Source organism: Atractosteus spatula, chromosome 20 (genome assembly GCF_055471065.1).
Source record: "Atractosteus spatula isolate fAtrSpa1 chromosome 20, fAtrSpa1.hap1, whole genome shotgun sequence".
Taxonomy (NCBI): domain Eukaryota; kingdom Metazoa; phylum Chordata; class Actinopteri; order Semionotiformes; family Lepisosteidae; genus Atractosteus; species Atractosteus spatula.
This window is the reverse complement of record NC_142725.1, coordinates 10,396,307-10,417,108: the sequence shown is the minus strand read 5'-3', so window position 1 is coordinate 10,417,108 and position 20,802 is coordinate 10,396,307. Positions and strand designations below refer to the sequence as shown.

At 37.1% G+C, this 20,802-nt stretch overlaps 1 protein-coding gene across 5 annotated transcripts in view; it reads left to right on the top strand.

Moving 5' to 3' along the window:
* LOC148817507 (ephrin type-B receptor 2) overlaps nt 1–20,802 on the top strand; it is a 119,762-nt gene that overhangs the window by 81,008 nt on the left and 17,952 nt on the right. For 2 of the 5 annotated variants that reach the window (XM_088938103.1, XM_088938105.1), the window contains exons 7-12: nt 3,124–3,232; nt 3,994–4,058; nt 6,642–6,764; nt 9,767–10,014; nt 16,428–16,643; nt 17,159–17,308. In XM_088938103.1, the coding sequence (XP_088794229.1) occupies nt 3,124–3,232; nt 3,994–4,058; nt 6,642–6,764; nt 9,767–10,014; nt 16,428–16,643; nt 17,159–17,308 (911 nt within the window). Of the gene's footprint in view, nt 1–3,123; nt 3,233–3,990; nt 4,059–5,148; nt 5,152–6,641; nt 6,765–9,766; nt 10,015–16,427; nt 16,644–17,158; nt 17,309–20,802 lie in introns of all 5 variants that reach the window. The other 3 variants (XM_088938106.1, XM_088938107.1, XM_088938108.1) reach the window with 2 other exon arrangements.

The window sequence follows — 20,802 nt, the reverse complement described above, 5'->3', positions numbered from 1 at the left end:
GTAATGAGCAAGCTGATCCCACCTGTCATTTCCGTTTCAGGCTTGAGCTGAATTCTGAGATAAGCCATCAGCAATTGAAAAAAAAATTACTTGCAGCCAATATCCACTGCTATTCAAGATGTCACACATTCATCCGATTTGCAGAAGACTGCTTTTCTGAGGAAAATTTGGTTAACAATAAAACCTGGAATGTTTTAAAATGAAGAAGTTTAACAAATACATTGTTTGCTGCCCATGGCTGATATTAAATATTTGCAGTTTTGTACAGGTAAAATAATATTTCCTGCAAAATGCTTCTTGCAAAGTTTTATGTTGGAATTTCCTGCTTTAAGACTGCTATATACATATGCAGTATATTATATCATATTTCTACTATATTTTACTGTGTATTTTATAGTATATTCACATTTTTGTCTACACTTGTAGAACTATAATGTATGTATAGAAATGCATATCTATAGAGTATCAAGGATTTCTGTCCCTTCCTCCCAATTTCTTTCTCTGTCCACATACCGAAGGTATCTATTAGGTTTACAGCTTTACATTTTATATGCTGTAAACATACTATAGGACTGTGAGGTTTTGGATTATAAAGCAAGACATCCTGTGAGCCAATGATCAGATTAAAAATTACCTAATCTCTGATGAAAAGAATACCTGTAGGCAGGAATCTAAAAGTAGCAAAACTTATGCAAGTGCACGGACCCAGGCTTTATCTAAACGTCTCATTACCTGTATCGCTCAGGGATATAATTAGCCTGATCTCTTTTCAAAGCCTTCTCCTCGGAAAACTATGATGACAGGCAAAAAAATGGAAAGCACTCGATAACAAGAACACGGGATGTAGAACTCCCAAGAATAAACCTAGACATCACAGATTGGATTTACTATCTCCTTTAAGAAACGGTACTAGGACTTGTATCCAGAATAGTTGATAAACTAAGGATCAGAGAAGATGGACCGGCAGTTATTGAATGGCAACCGAGAGTTTAGATTTTTCTTTTTTAAAAAAAAAACTTATTTAAAGCCAGTAGTGTGTTTTTTTCAGCACCTACAGTACAAAAACATTTAATATCATAAACTCAATATAGTGTATAAACGTTTGCTCTGAGGTGCTTGACACGCTTTTGCCTACAAAGTTCTTGCTCAAAGCAGTATAGAAGAAGTTACCCTGTGCCAACTAATGACATAATTGCCTGGCACCAGTCCGCATTTTGTGGCTCAGCTCTCAAACTTCAGTGCCAGCCAAGCCCGTTTCGACTAGGCTGACCCACCTTTCCAGAGCAGTGCACTCGAAATGTTTTAATTATATCACTTTGACAGTGCTCACAAGTCAGTTGCTCAGGGGTAGTTTGTTCGTGGCCCAGATCCTTTTTTCCCAAGCCTTCTGTCCAGGGCAGGAGGTCTGGAGGAACAGATCAAAACAGTCTCCTTCCGTCTGCCAAATATGTGCTCGCTCGTGAACCTCCCATATGCTCCAGCTACTGCAAGATTGTGACTCGTGCCTCAAGATCTAAAATCACAAGTGGAACCATCCATCAGGCCTTCTGAAGAAGCCTGTCTGTTCCCTATTATAAATAGACTGGAAATCTCATAACTGCCGACAGGCACAGTCATTTCCTGCAGACTCTAGTTCAGACTTCGTTATCCCTACACTATTCTGCTTTGACACCTAATGGCATCCAGCAAAGCCCACTGAGATTAAGTGTTTGGTGGCACAGAACTGCTCATTTCCTCTGGCCACTGCTTGCTTTTTCCCAGCACACACTAATGTCAAGTTTCAGGCTTCCTCCCAATCCTTGAATAATAACCGCTTTTTGCATTATGACCCAGTTGAGGGATCTAATGGTTCCAGCCTCTTAGGTTCATGTCCAGTAGGTGAGAACTTCGAAAACCAAATTTCTGAATAACTTCTAACTGCAAGTACTTTCTGGTAGCCGTGCAACTTTTTAGGGCAACCACTGATAAAAATTTAGGAAAGGGTCCTTAGGACGACAGCCGGGGGGGGGCATGTTTGATAAAGAACTCTTAATCACGCCTGTAACTCATGCCTTTAACTGCTAGATGAAATCCTTCTCTTAGTCCCTACAATCTCATCATTTGATTATGCTATAATATGCATCTTTTACTTCTTAACGCCTACTCAGCACCACCTCATCTGTGCTTTACCCCTGACTGTATCATGTATCATGCTATTGCTTACGGTATGTTTTATGCCCATGTGCCTCAAACCCTCTTGTTTTAAGTAGAAAGCAAAGCTGCCTCTCAGTCTTTTCAAATAAAAGCCACAGTGCCCCATGGACCTGGTTCTGTTTCTCTAAATAGTCGACCACATTTCCTCCTTTTCCCTCAATTGCCTTAGTCACTGGCAGTGAGGAGGTATTGATTTCATTTTGTAATTATGTGTGGAAAATAGTCATCTTCTGTTTCAAGGGATACAAATCTATCAGCGCATTTCAAGCCCGCAGAAGAAAATTAATGAGGACATCAATGATCATTATTTGTGTTCTATCCAGCCATGTTACAAAGAGAAAAGAGCCCGTAATTCTGAAAGATGTAATAACAACCTGAGAGAATATGATTTCATAGTAAATATTGAAATATTGATAAATGACCTTGGCAAAAACATATATAGTTATCGATCATTAGGAAACTGTTTACATTGCATCTGGTTTAAAATGTTTGTAACTGGAGTTGTTAATGTTGACTTTTTCACTCTTTTGACTTCAGCGGTTATATTTAAGAATCATTGATTATGCAACTAATCGCACATGGAATTTTAAATGTTTTTTTTTTAAAGGATAGATAAGAAGGAGGGTAGCTAGAAAAAAACGTAATATATTAAATACAGTATCTTCCATGGAACCAAATCAACTTTCAGATAGGCAGCATCTTACTGTCATAGGGTTTTGTTGCAGTCCAAAATATCTACAACATAAGGGTAATTACAATATATAGCTTTAGGTAATGTAAAATTTAGCCGTGCACAACTTTTTTTTGGGAGGGTCGTCCCATTGTTTTTCTGTTTACAGATGATTTCTGTTTTTTGCTGTGCAGTAATCATGTATATCCATGTCTGTGCTTGCTGCCTCTGAGGTGACACTGTGTTGTGTCTCTTTCCAGAGGAGTACAAGACAAGCCTTCAAGAGAAGCTGCCCCTCATCATCGGTTCGGCTGCGGCCGGACTGGTCTTCCTTATCGCCGTCGTGGTCATCATCATCGTCTGCAATCGGTGGGTCATTCTGTCTCCTCCTCTTTTATCTTCATTGTAGAGAAGTGATTCTTAAGCAACAATTACTTATAGGCTTTCAAATGCACCTGCCACTTGCTACTAATCATAGTCAACCTTAGAAAGCCTTTTATCCAATTAGGTCTTAAATCTTTAATAAGTGACCTTCAGTAGCATAATATATAATAAAAAGGTGTAATTAAGCAAGCATTTGGATTACTTTTAGCAATTAATTATAGTTCATTTACAGTTAGTCAATAATTAAGAGCTCAACTGGAACAAAACCCAGAATGTATGGTGTCCCTCCAGGATAGAGAACTACTGGATAGAAAATATTGATACTGGACATCATTTAGTTTAGACCTTTCTTCCCTTAGTAGGTTATAAACTTGTTTAATTAGGAGCTCTCCTCATTTTATCACTGAATTAATAAATTCATGAATAATGTTATATTAGGTTTCTCTGCAGATGTTTCATTAATTTCTTTCCATTCTAATTATCTCCTCTCGTTCGCTTTGCTAGGGGGGGGTTGAATAAGTCATTGGTGCAGCACTGATAGGTTCCTCAACTTTCTGTTTGCTCAGTCGACCTCGTGCACCCCTTTCAAAAGTTGGGTTTTTTCTGGGCTAGGTAGTCATCTGTTACAGAAACAGAATGACTGTTTGACAGGAAGAAGGTTTCGATGTAGAGCTGTCAGTGGAATTCCAGCATAGTGCGAGACATGTCTCCTGCAGTTTTATAGGTGATTGTTTTTAACCTAGGAGGAGGGGCTTTGAAAGGGCAGATTCTGAGTATACGGACAAACTGCAGCACTACACCAGTGGCCACAGTGAGTAGCACGCTTCCCTTCACTTTAAACTTCTGTTTGCAAAAATGTGATTTCCTTTTTTTCTCTATGACCTTTCTTACACTACTTACTTACTACTCATTAGACATGTAGCCCTTGTAGTTACAGTACCAGCTGTTTTATTCCACAATCCTTTTTTTTTGTTGTTGTAAATCATCTGTATATTTATGTTTTATGAATCTTGTTTGGAAAAAAAAGTGCAAAATGCTTCCACTTCCAGCTACCACAAAGACATTTTATTGGCATTTTCAAATAGGAAAGATAAATAGTTCTGTGTAACATACAACACCTTTGAAAGAAAACAGCTACAAATTACAGTGTTTGCAGTGCCACCCTCCGCCCTTTCCTTCAACACAAATTAACCAGACCGATTTGTTTTCAGTCTCATACCAGCCACATTTAAATTTGTTGTGAGTTCACTAGAAGAAATAAAAACCTCATCACTGTTTTTACTCAGAAAGAAGACGTTTTCATTTTTGCTATTGTTCTTGTAGTCTGGGGTTTCGATCAGGATTATCCAAGAAATATGATTAAAGTTCAAGGCCCCAATAATGAACCTTTTATTATTGTCTCCTTGCAGTAGAAAAAAAAAACAACTCTTGCAGCATACAGAACAGTATTCTTTCTGTAAATTATTTTTGCTCTTAATTAAGGGATTTTCAGTGGTCCCATTGAAATGAAACAGCATGAAAAACAAAGGCATTTATTTTTTCTTCAGGTAAAAGTAATATTGTTTCATTATATACTCATTTTAGGAGTTCATCAATGTGTAAGATATCAATTTAAATTCTGAATTATTTTTCTAAAAAAAAAAAAGATTGTCATTTGTAAAAACACAGGGCTGATGCAACCACAGCACAGTTATTTAAAGAGGTTCTGTCTGTCAGAGGGATTATGTCTTATCATTTCTCCTGTTCAGCCTGGGAAATCTGATGCAGAGATGAATTTCTACCAGGAGCTTATTTCTGTTGCCTTGCTTATCAATTTAGACAGCTTTTATATAGTTTAATCAATAGTATCAGATTGCAGTAAATGCTGTATTTACGAAACTCATTTCTGCGAGAGGGCAGAGAAGGTTAACCTGGCTGGACAGAGGCCATTACCGGCTATTAATATCATCCCCACAGCTTCACATGAGCACGGTGTAGAGGGCTTTGATTCGTTCCTTCCTCATCTGCCATTCAGCCTGAGATATTATGTGAAACCAGAGTACAGAACTCGGAGCTCAATCCTTACATCTGGTCAGATTCATTCTATACTTTCCAAGCCAAGTCATTACTATTTGTGCACACACCTCATCTCCCTGTCTCTTTTCCCCCAGAATGCATAATTCTGTAACTGTTGAGTTTGGATAGTCTCAGATAAAGTTGCATTGCATATTTGCAAGCCCCAAGGGAATGGATAGAATTATGATCTGTGTACTCTTAATGCAAACCTGGCATACAGTACTGTCTGTTTCCAGTTGTCATATTCACTAGATATGAGTAAATAAGTTATTGAAACACATTTAAACAAAGGTAATTATTTTTACACTTATCTGTGATATTCCAGTAACCTGTTGGGCTTTTCTTTTCTCTACTTAAAAAGGACATTTCTTTCGCTCTTTTCTTCTGCTTCACTTTATCTCCAGCCTGATTTTCCTAAGCTTTTGCTCCCATGGTACCACATACTCAGCCCTTTATGGGTTTCTCTAGAGTCTGGGTTTTCCAGACCAGAGCCAAATGTGGTATTTAGACACAGAATAATGGGATTTTATAAACTGGGACTCTTAAATCCCTTAACACTTTTAAAAGCTATCATAAGCCAATTTACCTGGTATCTAGACCTAAGAAAAGCAATTTATTTCCTGGTGCAGAACGCAATGATAATCGCCACTCGCTCAGAAGCACTGTGCGTTTTCTTCTGGTTCTCATAGCTCTGTCTGCCTCAAGCAAGCAGATATCATTTTGGAAGAGGGCTGTACTCATACGGAGTGCATCTGCAATGGGGGATAAACAGCCCCAAATGTAAGCTGTTCCCTGTCCTGGTCCTCTAATGCAATTACTAGGCAACGCGTCATACCTGCACCTCCAGAGAGTTGGGGATATAACAAGGTCATGTCTTCAACAACACCCCAACAACATGGATGCATAACTTTTTCCAGAAACCCACAGTGCTTTGTATTCGAAAGTGCCACTTACTTTTCTCAGCTTTCCAGCTTGCAATGTTTAGTAATAGTATATCCCTAGTTTGCCAGCCTTTATCTCAGACCTGGCTGTACCCCAGTCCCCCAGTTCTAGCCCATAGCTGAAAGTGAACTACGCTAGCATTGTCTGGGCAGACTTCTTTTGCACTCTACACAATCTCCAACCCTCACATTTCACAACAAACCATCCCTTCCAGACCTTACACTTCCCAGGCTATATCTTGCATTATATACAGCATATACATGTGTGGTATTTTTTTATTTTGTTTTCCTCAGCTCCAAGTTGAGATTTTTACAGTAGTGGGTTTCGCTCTAGGGCTTCCCAGGCAGGTAGGGGTGCTGGTTCTGTAAATATTATATCGTCTTCTTTTCTTTCCAAGTGACTCCAGGAATGAAGATCTATATCGATCCGTTTACATATGAGGATCCCAATGAGGCAGTGAGGGAGTTTGCCAAGGAAATTGACATCTCCTGTGTGAAGATTGAGCAGGTGATTGGAGCAGGTAAGCTTGAATGCCCACCGCCTGCTGGCCCTCTGCTGTGCCGGAGCAGGAATATTTCTCTCCAACACCATGTTCTGTACTCAGCTAGTGAGAAGCATCTCTCTTGCCACTGTTTTATATTGAAAAACAAAAACAATTCCAGCACAAAGTAGAGATTTTTTAAATAATGCGTTCTTTTTTTATTGATGGCTTTTTAAAAATACATTTTTAAAGTTGGCATTTACTATATTTAAATACATTCTGAAATAATTTCATATGTATATACAGTATATGTTATTTTCTTGCTATTCTGTTTACGTGAAAATAATTGGTGTCAAGATGTACATTATTCTCCTGTCTCAGGGCTTTTATTACAGCCTGAAACTTTCCTTTGTTTCATTTAAGTTACATTAATGTCTGTGGAGACAAATAAAATAAGTTCATTGGGCTGGAGTGTGTTGGAGATAAAAAGAGTGAGAAAAAATGAAGAAAAGGTCTGTGTAGTGTACTCTGATGGCTCTTGTTAATTGGAGTTGAATCAACAAAATGAAGATAATAAACAGCACAGTCTCTGCTGTAGAACATGGCTGTTCTGACATCTGTGTTGCTCAGTTTGAACTCAGCAGGTGTCTTTCTCAGGGCATTAAGAGAATTTAGAGTGTTTTTCCCCATTATGTGTGGCAAGCCAGGTTGTTGCATCTATTTATTTTTTAGCAGGGACACTTTTTTTTAAATCATAGCTTGCTATATGGTGGTTTGTTTGGGTTTCACTTTTTACTGTTAGATAAAGAGAGTTGAAGATATAAAAGCTACCAAATGAAGAGCAAAGCTATACAAATAAAATTTCTGTACAGAAGGGAGCAATATGCAGGGTGTAACCAGTCACAAACATGACAGTACAGTGATTCTCTCTAACCAAATACAGTGTCGGTAATCTGAGAATTTGAAGCTTAAATTCTGAATTATATAGTAAATGCCCTTTCCAGCCTGACTAAATATTGAGAATGTAGTTAATATGAAAATCTGTGTGGTATACTGTATTCAAAGGAAAACCATTTGATCAGTTTTTTCACCCCTCACAGACATAAGCAGAAGCAGTACAATCCATTTTGAAACAATACTTTTCATAAATTTTTTGCCATAAATTTGTGTAGCTATATATCAAATTAAGGTAACAGCTTCCTGTTTTTAAACTACATTTTATTTTAGGTGCAACTAAATGTTAAGTAAAAAAATACAAAATGTTCAGAAGACAGCTTGCTTTTCCAAAGTTCATTCATTTTAACATGATTGTAGTTAAAAGATTCACATTTCAAAAGATACAAAGAACTGAGTTAAGTGTCAAAACAGGCTTTTGACTGTAATAGAGATTTAAATGTACTTGCGACAAAACAAAAGAACAGAAAGGATTTTATTTTTATGCAGTAATGTAACATGATGGATCATTTTCGGTTTTGGAAGTGTAATCTGAATTCCTCTTGACAAGATAATGATTGAGCTCACATTGCTAATATATTTAATTTGTATTTAGAAAATTAGGTGGAACTGGCATACTAAAAGTGCTCAAATAGATGCCTCAAATGCCCCAACACAAATCAAACTGAGCTCATACAGAATTAGAGGAAAAAAGTAGAATCCAATAACCTTCAACATGTAGAATACCTTCATTTCATCTGGTGTAAACATCCTTCAACAATATTCTAGCCATGCACTAGAAAAATGTTTAGTTGATTATGACTGCTAAATAGAGATATTTTCTTGCCTGTATAGGCAAAAATCATGGGAATATGTAAATATAAACATTGAGATTTATTACTTTACTAAAGTAAAAAAGGTAAAGTAATCCAAGCAAGATGGCAGCCCACACACACATTTTTTTCAAATTTGTTGTATAGCTCTAGGATTGAACTCCTAAACTACTGAGGACCCATTATGAATTAAGGTAGAGACCTTCTCCGATCTGATCTCCGAAGATGAGATTCCATTAATTTATTTTAGAAAGTACAAAATATAAAAACCAATCCAACACAAAAGGGGAGTTCATAAAGGAAGACAGAAAGAACAAAAGGAAGAGGGAGGTTTATATAATACATCTGCCAGTGACAAAGTGTCAATGTCACTGACAAAGTGTTTTGACTACCACAGTGCAGCATCTAATAAAGACAATTTCTATAAATGATTGTAGCTAAGCATGATTTAAAGGTATCCCAGACTGCATCAAGCCCTGCAAGAAAGATTGTCAGCTACAGTTAAACCTGTCAGTAAAAGATGTTATACCTGGAATTTGACAGTAACCTGAGAGTTGTCATTAATCAAGTAGTCAGGGACATAATGGCACAGTCACACCAGTTGCCACTGAGAGCATGTCAGAATATATGTAGGTACATTGCCCTCCCAGGCTATGACATTATCTCCGCCATTTCAGCAAAGTACAAAGACTATCCATGAGAGTTTTATGGACTGACAGGACCAAGATTAATCTTTACCAAAGTGATGGAAAGGTTAAAGTGTGTTGGAAAAAAGGAACGATAGATGGTGCAAAGGACCAGCTCATCTGTGAAGCATGGTGGAGGTAATAAAAGTCATGGCCTGAGCATCCATGGCTGGCTCTGGAGTTGGCTCACTCATCCTTATTGATGAGCAAAGCATTTCAAACAATAACACAAAGAAATTGGTGAGCTCGATGGTTTACAAGTCATACAGCTATTGTCCCAAAGAGGTGCTTATTAAAAGAATACTGAATACAGCATTTTTGTTCTACAATGAAAAAATCTATGCATGGAATTGCCCCAGAATAAAACAAATTATATTGCACTTATCATTCAAATTATTCTCACCATCAAATTCTTTGATTTCTTTGGAAAGGAAAAATAGCAGTTTTGACTTTTTTGTCCCAGTGATTCTAGAAGGCACATTATGCTGGCCACAACCAGAGCGCTTGTAGTACAGAAAAGGTCAGGAACACTGTTCATCTGGAACCACTGGCATGGCGCTGTGTTAATTTCTTCTTTTGTTTGTCTCAGGTGAGTTCGGAGAGGTGTGCAGCGGGAACCTCAAACTCCCGGGCAAGCGGGAGATCTTAGTGGCCATCAAGACCCTCAAATCCGGATACACCGAGAAACAGCGACGGGATTTCCTAAGTGAGGCCAGCATCATGGGCCAGTTCGACCATCCCAATGTCATCCACCTGGAGGGGGTGGTGACCAAGAGCAGCCCAGTGATGATCATCACTGAGTTCATGGAGAACGGCTCCCTGGACTCCTTCCTGCGGGTGAGTCTGTTGTACTCACATGTGTCGGTTTATGTCAGAGCAAGAAACAGTGACATTGGGCTTGATGCGGATAAGCACACCCTTCAAAAAGCACATGCACTCAGTGCAAACTGCAACACACACAGGTGTATCTCGTGGGCAGCGATGCTTATCCTGGTTTCTACTGTACATTGAATACTTCAGGAAATGAATTCCTTCCCATTGGGAGAATCAAACTTCTTGTTAAAGTGGTTTGAGCAACTGTATCCAAGACGTTCCTGCTCAAGATGAGAGAAATATCACAAATCATTTCATGGAAATTTTTAGAAAATAAACTGTGAATTGAAAGTAGTACACTGTATGACACCTTTGATGAGGTCATGCCTTCTTTGATTATGGAGGGCTTTTTGTAAGTCTTTCTGGAAATAATTTCTTCTTCAGAGAACTTGTTTTACATCCTGATCCTAAGAACATTTGACACTTGCATGCCACATGGTATTAAAGTGTGATGACAGGTCTAATATGAAAAGAGTCTTATTGGTATAGAATATGAGAGATATGGAGGACTAGAACTGGTCTTTACAGGCCCCTGGCCTGTTTAGTGCTGCAAAGTGTTCTGCCTGTTACAGGCTGATTAAAAAGACTGGAGAACCTGAACTCTGTCCTGCTTATTATGTATAGTACATTTTGGTCAGGATAAGTGGTGAAAAACAGTAATGATAAGGACCTATCCATGTATGACAGTATGTGAAGCGCCATCAAAAACTTTTCTGGTAAAGTACACTAAGTTCAGACTGAAAACTTTCTATCAGAGCCTCATCATGAGTCATTTACACACTTAGTTTTTTAATTTCCAGTTTTCTAAAAGTTTTTAATAGGTACTAAACATTGCCATATGGATGTATTATGTGCAGGTGCTTTAGGTAAAATCTTTGTTTCTCCATCTGTTTACAGTTAACTCTTTTGAATTGATGTACATAATAAAATTCAGTTGGGTATAGCATAAAGGTCCACTATAGAAGATTTTGTTTTTCATTCTTTTTTTATGCACCACTTGTTAAACTCTTAAATGCAATCTGTCCCTTTTTATGTCAGATGAAATTGCAGTGATGTACTGTACTCTACTGTGATTGAAAGAAGAGATATCTAATTATATTGAACAGTGAAAGTACAAAACACAGAGCTCTGTGATTATTATTTTATTTCTTTTGCCTTGACTAACATACTGTAAAATGCCTAGCCTATCTAACCTTTTACACATACAAAAATGAATGTGAAATGTGAAACCACAAACCACAAGATCTTATGCTGTTGCCCAATTTACAAATCTTCTGAGGAAATATATACTGTCTCTAATTTGCTGTTGTAAATTTCAAATCTCTGCAGAGTTATCTAAATTGCATTTGCAGCTTTCAGTGAATAACTGGAGATTTGATGCGTACTGTATGTTAGTGAAATTCTGACATACTTTTTTAAGGCATGGGTGCCTCTCTAGACTGACTTTCATTAGCTAACTTCATTTTAATTGCAAATTATGTTAAAAAATAAAACCAGTTATCTAGTGCAAATGTTAAATTAATTTTACAATCTTTTGATAATAAATGCATGTTTGTTCTCCCCTTGGGTCAGCAACAATTCAGATCAGTCACTTAGTATGAGTGAACCCGGATTGGTACATGACATTTTCACTCTGTCTGCCAAGTAACACAATTCTTATTTATGGTAAAATCACATGATTATCTTAAATCTTAGAAGCCAACATTTTCAGGAAGCTGTAATTTTCAGGCCAAGTTTGAACTGGCCCATCTTTTTTATGAAACTGACCAATCTTTTCCACTTTATCATAATGGATATTAAAACATGCTGTATCAATTAAAGTGGTGGTAAATTTAGCCTACTTGTTCCTGTTATTTAATGAATTACTTGTTACATATCTCATTCGATATGACCCACTATTCCATTGTTCTGCTTTAATCACTGTGTTTTGCATGCCAAGTGTTTTAGCAAAGAAATAATAAATATTATAAATATATGTTTAAAAGGCATAATAAAATAATATTAGGCATATAAAATAAAAAGGCATATTCATATTAAAACATATATACTAGAGGGAGCCATTCCATTTTGCTTCTATAGATGTTACTTGCTTAATGATTTTTGAAGGCTCTCACAACATGGCTGGGCAGTTTGTTTCATTCACTCACATCTCTTTTTGTAAATAAGTGCCTCCTTATTTACCATAGGAGTAGAAAAGCAAACCGCTATAATAAACTAGGCTGCCCCATGTGCTACCCCATACTCCATGGCTTGAGGTGATTGGCAACTGGGTATGTGCTGTAAAGAGCTGATCATAGCAGAGCTATCTTCTTTACTGTATTCGTGTAATAAACGTTTTACATAAGTTGTTCTGAATTTCACCTCAAACCCCTAAAGCCCCCTTACTTAAAGGATTACAGTCCATTCCAAAGTGAAATAAGGTGGTTATGACTCAGATTAAAAAGTCATACACCATCAGATTCCACTACAACATGGAGCTATCAACAATATGTCTTCTGAGCTCGAATTATATTTCCACTGTGCTATAAACAATAGTATTGACAATAATACTGTACTGCAGTATAGGTAGATCATGTGAATGTTCAACATTGGCTTAAACATACTACTGTATGTAACGTAATTGTACTGCAGGCATTTCAACAGCAAACACGTGTTTAACACAATAGTGATAGAAAATATCACATAAATCACCACGAGAACACTCACTCTCTCTACACTCGAAGGAAATGCAGATAGAGTGCAGAACATAAAAAGTACAAATATTTCCGTGACATCTTGACTTTCTTCAGTTCTACCCAATAAAAAAAATTAAAACTCGTTTGCTAAAATGACATAGAAAACTCAAGAAGCGGAAAAACAACAGCAGGGGGCTGTCAAGCTCCCTGGAATTGCAGTTGCCTACTGAATGTTTTTCTCCATAAAGCCACATCATGATATTGTGCAGCCTGCTGTGTTTGTATTCTGAAAGGAAGGGGGGAGCTAGAGGAGGAAGACTACAGATTGCCTGTGTCAGAGGTTGAGAGACACTGATAGAGATTAACTAAAGGCACAAAAAGGCACAAAATAAGGCAAATACTGAAGAGCTAGGAGAACATGTACTATATTATTCTCATGTTGTCAAAATTCCAAAATAGAGTAAGTCCACATTGATAGGAGAGGTGCAAATATGAATATTGTTCCTTTAAAGAGGGAACAATTTGGAATTATCCACATTAAGGTTTTGATAATGGAGAAAAGGATCTGAGTTTTTTTAGTTGTTTTGAATTTTTTTTTCCTTGTTGGTTGTTCACCTATGTTTTTATCTGAAAAGAAAATAAACTTCAGAGAGCATTTGCAATATCACTTTCTTATTTATGAACCACCTACTGTACATACTTTGAAATCAGTGTAGGAATTGGTATTGGTTTAATAGTTAATATATATTCTGTAAGTGCTGATAATATAAAATGTTCGCAGAAAACCTCTGACTTCATTAAAGTATCTTTTTGTTGTATGATATTCTTTAAATTATTTTAGGTGACATAAAGTAGACTTCTTTTCAAGACTTTGAAAACTTTTCTGGACTAATTAAAAACTGCATTTTTTGTTTATGATGACGACAGAAATGCATCTTATCTTTTTCTGTGCCACTGGTCCTTTACAAGATAAATATTGTAGTCATTGTAGTTTATAATGATGGTGATGTGGAACTTGTATATGTTAGAAATAGTTTTAAAACCATTTTTTTGTAATAAAGAGACAAAGGATATTTGATACTTACATAGTAAAATGAGGAATATTTATTTTTTTATTACTTTAGTGGAAATGTTTTTTCTGTCTTGGCCACTAATGACAGAACGGGGACTACTGATAGAAATGAACTGGGCTGTCTTGCCTTCTCTAGTATCTATAGACTCATTGTGACATTGGTGAAGGTCATGCATTTCCTCCAATGGGTGTTGACACTACAGCAATAAACAAGTTGCCAAGTACCTGCGAACTTGTATTATTGTCGGCAAGAGCCATATTGCTTCTCCAATCAATGATAGCTCTGCTGTACACCCTGTCGTTATTATTGAAAATGACAGATACTCACCAGTCCACATTTCACAGGGAAGCTCTGAAGCTTTCTGTCTCGTGCTGATGTGAGGATTATACAGATGAGCTCAATTGGTTCTAATGATCAGTTGTACTTGTTTATAAAGATCACTCTTAAAGAAATCAGCCTGTCACAGGTTTAATGTGCTCAAAAATAGGCAAGCAGATCAACAAGGTGTAATATCATGGTTTCCTTGTCTTTCTCATGCTGTTTGTATTCTGGCTGCTTTGAGACCTTTGTGCCCACATCCTGTGACAGACCTCTACTGCTGAAGTATTCCCCTATCCAGAAGTGTGTTTTGTTCATGCAGGATATTAGTCTTATGAATAATGGATGGTCCTTTATTGCCTAGGCATATAAAACATGATGAGAAATTACACAGCAGCAGCACTATGATTTGAAATCTTTTTGTGAGCAGTGAAAGATTGATGGCTGAGGAAGCAAAGCTGAATCACAGTGCGAGAGAGGGAACAGCATTGGTAGAAATGGAAAGAAACTCTGTTGCCTCTGTGGTCTCTTGAGAGAGACACTGGCACTCTTTCCAAATTCCCCAAGGGCTCTATGAATCCTCCCTGGGCTTTAGTGTTATTTATAATTTATCCCAATTCCCTGTAGTGCTGGTGCAGCTGGAAAACACAGTGGGATTGAAGCATTCTGCTGGTCCAGATGTGAAATCTGAGGGTATTCATGTCTGACACAGCATTCCTCACGTTTGCTAACTGTTCGGAAGGGATGCATGAGTGAAGGTCAGACCCAAATTTAGAACTATGTACTATAACCAGGATTAAAAAGAGCTTTCCCAGATTTTCCCAAAGTCAAAACGTGAAGCTAGAAATTTTGATTTGCATGAATGAGGTTTGATTTTTAGTGCTGATTTCATGATAAATCATGCAATTAGTTCAGTCTCAACAAATCATAGTGACAGTAGACTTAACAATGGATAGAAAATAAACTCAAGTAACCAGCAGGGTTATAGTGTGTATAAAAACACTTGAAGCTACACCCTATATAATGAACTGACTATTAAGCACTTTTATTGTACAGGAAGCTCCTAAATTTATGAGAAGTTGAACATTTCTAAGTAAGGTAACAATATAATATGCACTTCAAAAGCCTGATTTTGTATTCTAGGTAAAGGAAAGATGCAGAAATCAAACTGATTAGTGTAAGAGTGTTCAAGAGCTAGTGTGTCACATACACCAGCCATAGAAGAGTATGAATAGCTGCAAAGAACATGCAAACCAATCACAGGGGCTGACATGATGCATGTATTTTTCATATTTCCAGAAATGTGAGATTCATCTTTACAGCTGTATTAAAATTGATTAGAATTAAACAATATTTTAAGATTTAAAATGAAATAGTTAAGTAAAAATGTGATGTCCATCTACTTTAAGTTTAAATACTGATGTACTGTATATATCATCACATAAGAAAGATGGATAATAAAGATTTTGGCAAGGCATGACATGTTCCTTGAAAAACGTGGCACTATATTGTCAGAAGAAGACTAAATCCCATTGCAAAAGACATCTTATGAGAATATGTGATGAAATTATTACTTCTCCCATAAAACTATGCTTTCCTAATGCATTGTACACTGAAAGGCTTCATCTTCATCTTTGAAGAAGTACAGATTTAAAAAAAGTGGTACAAAATAAGTAAGTGACATAAAAAATGTGATGTTGCATTTTAAACTGTCATGAATCACTGTGCTTTTTAAAATTACAGTGAAATGCCAAACCTTGATCAAAAGGAACTCAGAAAAGTCCTGAGAAGTCTGCTAAACCCAGTCTTTATAACAGAATAAATTACATTATCATACTGAGTGTGTTGATTTCTGGATATTGTTCTATTTAGTCTTGTTCAAAGTGTGTCTTTCTATCTGGATCATTACAGCAGGGTCAACACCGATTGGAGGCAATGCATGACCTTTTCCATAATACCATGATGAGTCTATAGGTACTAGAGAAGTCACACCAGTTGATTAGCTGGGAGCCAAGACAGCCCAGATCATTTCTAACAATAGTCCCAGTTCATTCATTAGAGCCCAAGAAAGAAAAAAGTTTCCACTGAAGTGACAAATCATTATTAATTGTGTTGATTACAATATTTAATTTGTAAAAGCACAGTTGCACAGGAAAAAAAAATAATGTACTGTACATTTCAGTGGTTATCAAAAACAGAAATCTGGTGATTATTTAGTCCAAAAATAATTATAAAAGCAGCCCTTTCACCCTTATAATTTAGTTGACTTGGCCTTTTCCTAGCATGATGTTGGTTGTTTTTGTTCTTTCAGCAAAATGATGGCCAGTTCACAGTGATCCAGCTGGTTGGTATGCTACGTGGCATTGCGGCTGGGATGAAGTATCTCTCTGACATGAACTATGTGCACCGAGACCTCGCTGCCCGTAACATCCTGGTCAACAGCAACCTGGTGTGCAAGGTGTCCGACTTTGGGCTGTCCCGCTTCCTGGAGGATGATACTTCAGACCCGACCTATACCAGCGCCCTGGTTAGTGCCCAGCTCTTGTGGGTTTCTTACCCTGTCTCCTGCCACCATCTGGCACAGGCTGGTACTTGATCATGTAGAGGCCCTTACATTGACTCCACTAACATGTAGGTTTTCCTGGAACAAGGTGAGCACTGCAGACTGCAGAAAAAGACAGCGTTTTCTTCTGCAGAGGTCGAAGCCAAAAACTCTTGGCAATTTGTGCATTAGGACTCTAAACTGACAAGAAAGATGGTTTAATGCAGAACTGTTTATTATGTCTTTTAGAACACAACTGCATCGTTCATAGGCTGCGTGCTGGAAAATGTAGAAGGTGTTAGGATCATTGACTTTGATTTGATTACCTTTTTTCTCCTTTTGCTTACAGAAAAAGTGTTTTTTAATGTTATCGCTGCAGATATTTTTGTGACTTTTCTCCCAGTTCCTTTTTTTGGTCTCGGCTGGTTATGTGTGTGGTGTTTTTCATCCCGTGATGAAAACAGAAAAATGCAATCATTCCTCTGCTTTCTTGGCTGAAGGGAGGGAAGATCCCCATCCGATGGACAGCTCCTGAAGCGATCCAGTACAGGAAGTTCACATCCGCAAGCGACGTCTGGAGCTACGGCATAGTCATGTGGGAGGTGATGTCCTACGGAGAGCGACCTTACTGGGACATGACCAACCAGGATGTGAGTATTCCAATGTCTGGCATATGTACAAGGTCTAATGGTGTATTGAGAACTTGAAGCAATTTAAAAAAGAAATATAAGCAAGATAAATGGCCATTTCTTGATATTTAAGTAGGAGAAATAAACGTATAGCTTATTTTCCTGAATGTTGTAATTTGTTTTAGAGAGGTGATGCAAAGTTATCAAGATCAATAAGGAATGCTGGTACAGTAAGTCTTTTTGTCGAGATGTTTTGTTTTTGTTTGAGGTGACACACACCACCTAGTGGCTGAAGATAGCTTTTAGGATAGGTCTGTCTGAATAGAGGATTTAAAGTTATAAGGATTGTTTTATTCTTTACCATAAACAATATCCCAAAAATTAACTGATTATCTCAGTAGGCCTTGCATGTAGGCCTTCCAAGACGAGCTGTTGTCTGTGGGTCACATCTATTAAGGCTTCACACTAATCATGCTGTGATCCAATTTATTTAATGATGTACCACAGTCTAATGATGATGAGCACAAGCAAATTAGAGAAGATGCGTGTTTTAACTTCTCTATTCTGAGGTGTTAACTAACTAGCATGTAACTAGTGGCTTTAAACATTAACTGCTTTTTAAACCCTTTTTTTAGGATTTATGTGTCCTTGTTTGGTAGTTGGTTATTTTAGCAGTTTAGAGAGTTTTTAGACCAGTAAGGCTCAGATAAAGATTAACTGACTTGGTTTTGAGTTTTCAGCAAAACTCTTTTATACCTGTGTAGGCCTGCTCTGCTTTTAAGAATATTAATTGTAGCTGTGTAAGACTGAGCCTAGTGTTCCTGAGTAATGAAGAGTACACTGGAATGTGTTGAACTTTCAAGAGACTCAAAGTAGTCCTCTCTTGTATTACCTTCAATATCTCTTGTAAAATCTCGAAAGTTTAAAGAGGTATTATGCTTTAATTTACTACAATATGTCATAAAAAACATAAATGGATTCTACAAAATGAAGGTATCATAAAAAAATTGAACTATAATGGCATGGTCTTCTTTTACTTTTGGTGAAATGCAGACTGCTGAACATAGCTAAGGGTTAGCTTATACAGTTTTTACAATAAATAAAACAAATGATTTTTGACTTAACAATTGTAGTCAGTGTGATTGTAAAAGCCCATCTCTTTTACAATCACACTGAGCTGAGTTGGAGTGCTGCACAAAGGAACAGTTAGAGGTTAATTCTACACTGAAAAGTTTAAAAAAACACATTTTGGCTGTAGAGGCTGTGAGTTTTACTCTTTCTTTATACTTGGAATTCTCTTATACTTGTTCCCAGGCACTTTGACATAATCAAAAACAGTTACGATTCACCAATCATACAATTTTAATGGAAAGATCCCATTCTTAGCTTAAAAATAGGAAATATTTGTTCCAAAGCTCTGCCTGATAGCCTTATCCAAAACCTAAGAGAAAAATAGATGGTGTGTCTGAGCAGGTGGGAATTTTTGATACTTGCAAGAGAACATAGGGAACATGGAGAAGCAAGAACCTGAATGAGGAACACATTTAAAATACTCAGCAGCAGGATAGAGGGAAGGGTGGTGCTATCAATGAAGTAACAGTCAGATGAAGGTGAAGGCTTGATGTCGGAAGTCTCTAAGATCCCAAGACCATCTGCACCCCACCGCCCCACTGGTTCACCTGAGATAAGTGACTACTGTCAGGAGGAGATGTGTTGGAATGTGCCAAGCTATAATGAGCCCTCTGGAATGCTGTTATTCATGAGGAGAACTCCTGGCCCAGCCAGGTTGGGAGAGACGTGTCCCCAAAGCTTATGAAAGGTCAGAGCCAGGTTTTAATGTGCTGCCAGAGGTCTTGCCATGCAAAATGTGTCTCACTTTCCTTAACTTATTAGAATAACGTTTTGGATTCCCCTTGCCTCACTTTTGTGCGTGCTGGTCTCCGGGCTGTCAATTAAAAATTAACCTTTATATTATCCCCCATACATTTATGCATTTTGTGTTACTATCATGGGAAAACTTAATTAGGCCCTCGGTACCTCCAAAGTAATTAAAATGATGGGCAAGAAGTACTTTTTCAATAATTTATGTCCTGCCACTTCTCACTCTGATTTTCTGTTTTTTCCTGTCCTTCCTTACAGTAGCAGTAACCCACAAATAAAGCACCAGAAAGTGTTGTTTATTTCAGAATTCAGTTTTTGATTTATAAATGACACTTCTAAGTGCATGAGAAATGTTTTATAATATGCTTAAAAGCTTTCTCAGTTTGCAGAAATGTGTATTTCACAATAAATATTTGCAAAGTAATGTTTCATTCTGTAAATGACTAAGGTGTAATCACAGGAAGCTTTTAACATCTCTAAATTAATATATGCAGAGTGATGACTGTTACTAAAAGCTGTTGACATTTAAGGTAGAGGAGCTTAGTGTGTCTATTGTCTAACTGTGAGATGACACCATGGAGAAAGAAACTGCTGAATCATCACTACTTCTCAAAACAAAAAATCTGTTGCTTAGCTGGCAAACATTCAATCATCTATTTTTTCAACATAGAAAAGATTTGTAACTACCGGTTTTACTTTTTAGATTACGAAGTTTGAATTCTATAAAATAAGATTAAGCTCAGAATACAAGGAATTGGGCTTTCACAATGTTTTCAAAGGGTCTTGTAATTTCCTGTTTTCAATTCAATTGCATCTTAAAATTTTAATATATTTCCAAATGCTTTGCACTAAAAGTAAGCATTTGAGAATTTGTTTTCTGTTCAAAAGTACAGTACATGCAACAAAAAGCTTTTCACTTGCCAACCTCTTTTATGTCTTATTTCAAGATCATGTGCAAGAATAACATTTGGAAATAAAATTGGTGTACTTTTCAAGCTAGAATCTTGATGGTTCTGAAGCACCTTGTCATGGTGGTAAGAATGCATTACCAATTGAGCGTGTCTGGTTTGCATCAATGGTAGTTATCAATGGACACATGATTTCTCAAAAAGTACATTTGGAATTGTAGTTTATGATGTCACTTTCTCTGCCATCCATTTCCTAGTCAAAGTTTTCATAAAGTGCCATTGTTTACTTTAAAACACAGTTCTTTCATTAAAATATGTAACTGTATCTGTCAAAAAGTGTGTCATCTGCAGAAATACATACCTTAAAACAGCAGCGTACAGTATGTAGCTTTCATTTCAACAGAGCTTTCATGTCAGTGATCCCAGTCGGTTATAAAAGCGAAAGCAAATAACTGGATCAATGATGATTAAAAACTGAAGTTACGAAAGCTAATATAATTAGAGAAACCCAATAGTTCTGCACTTATCAAACTGATGAATCGAGATAATTTTTTCCCAGTGGGTCTTTCGTTTAACATCAGTTAATGCAATTGGTTTTGAGTTGAATGAAGTTTAGTAATCACACAATTAATGAGGCTAGGAGCAGCAGTATAATTTTCTCTGCTATTAACTTTTCTCGTTTACCCACAGAGGATCTGCATCGAGTGTCTATATGCAAATGTATAA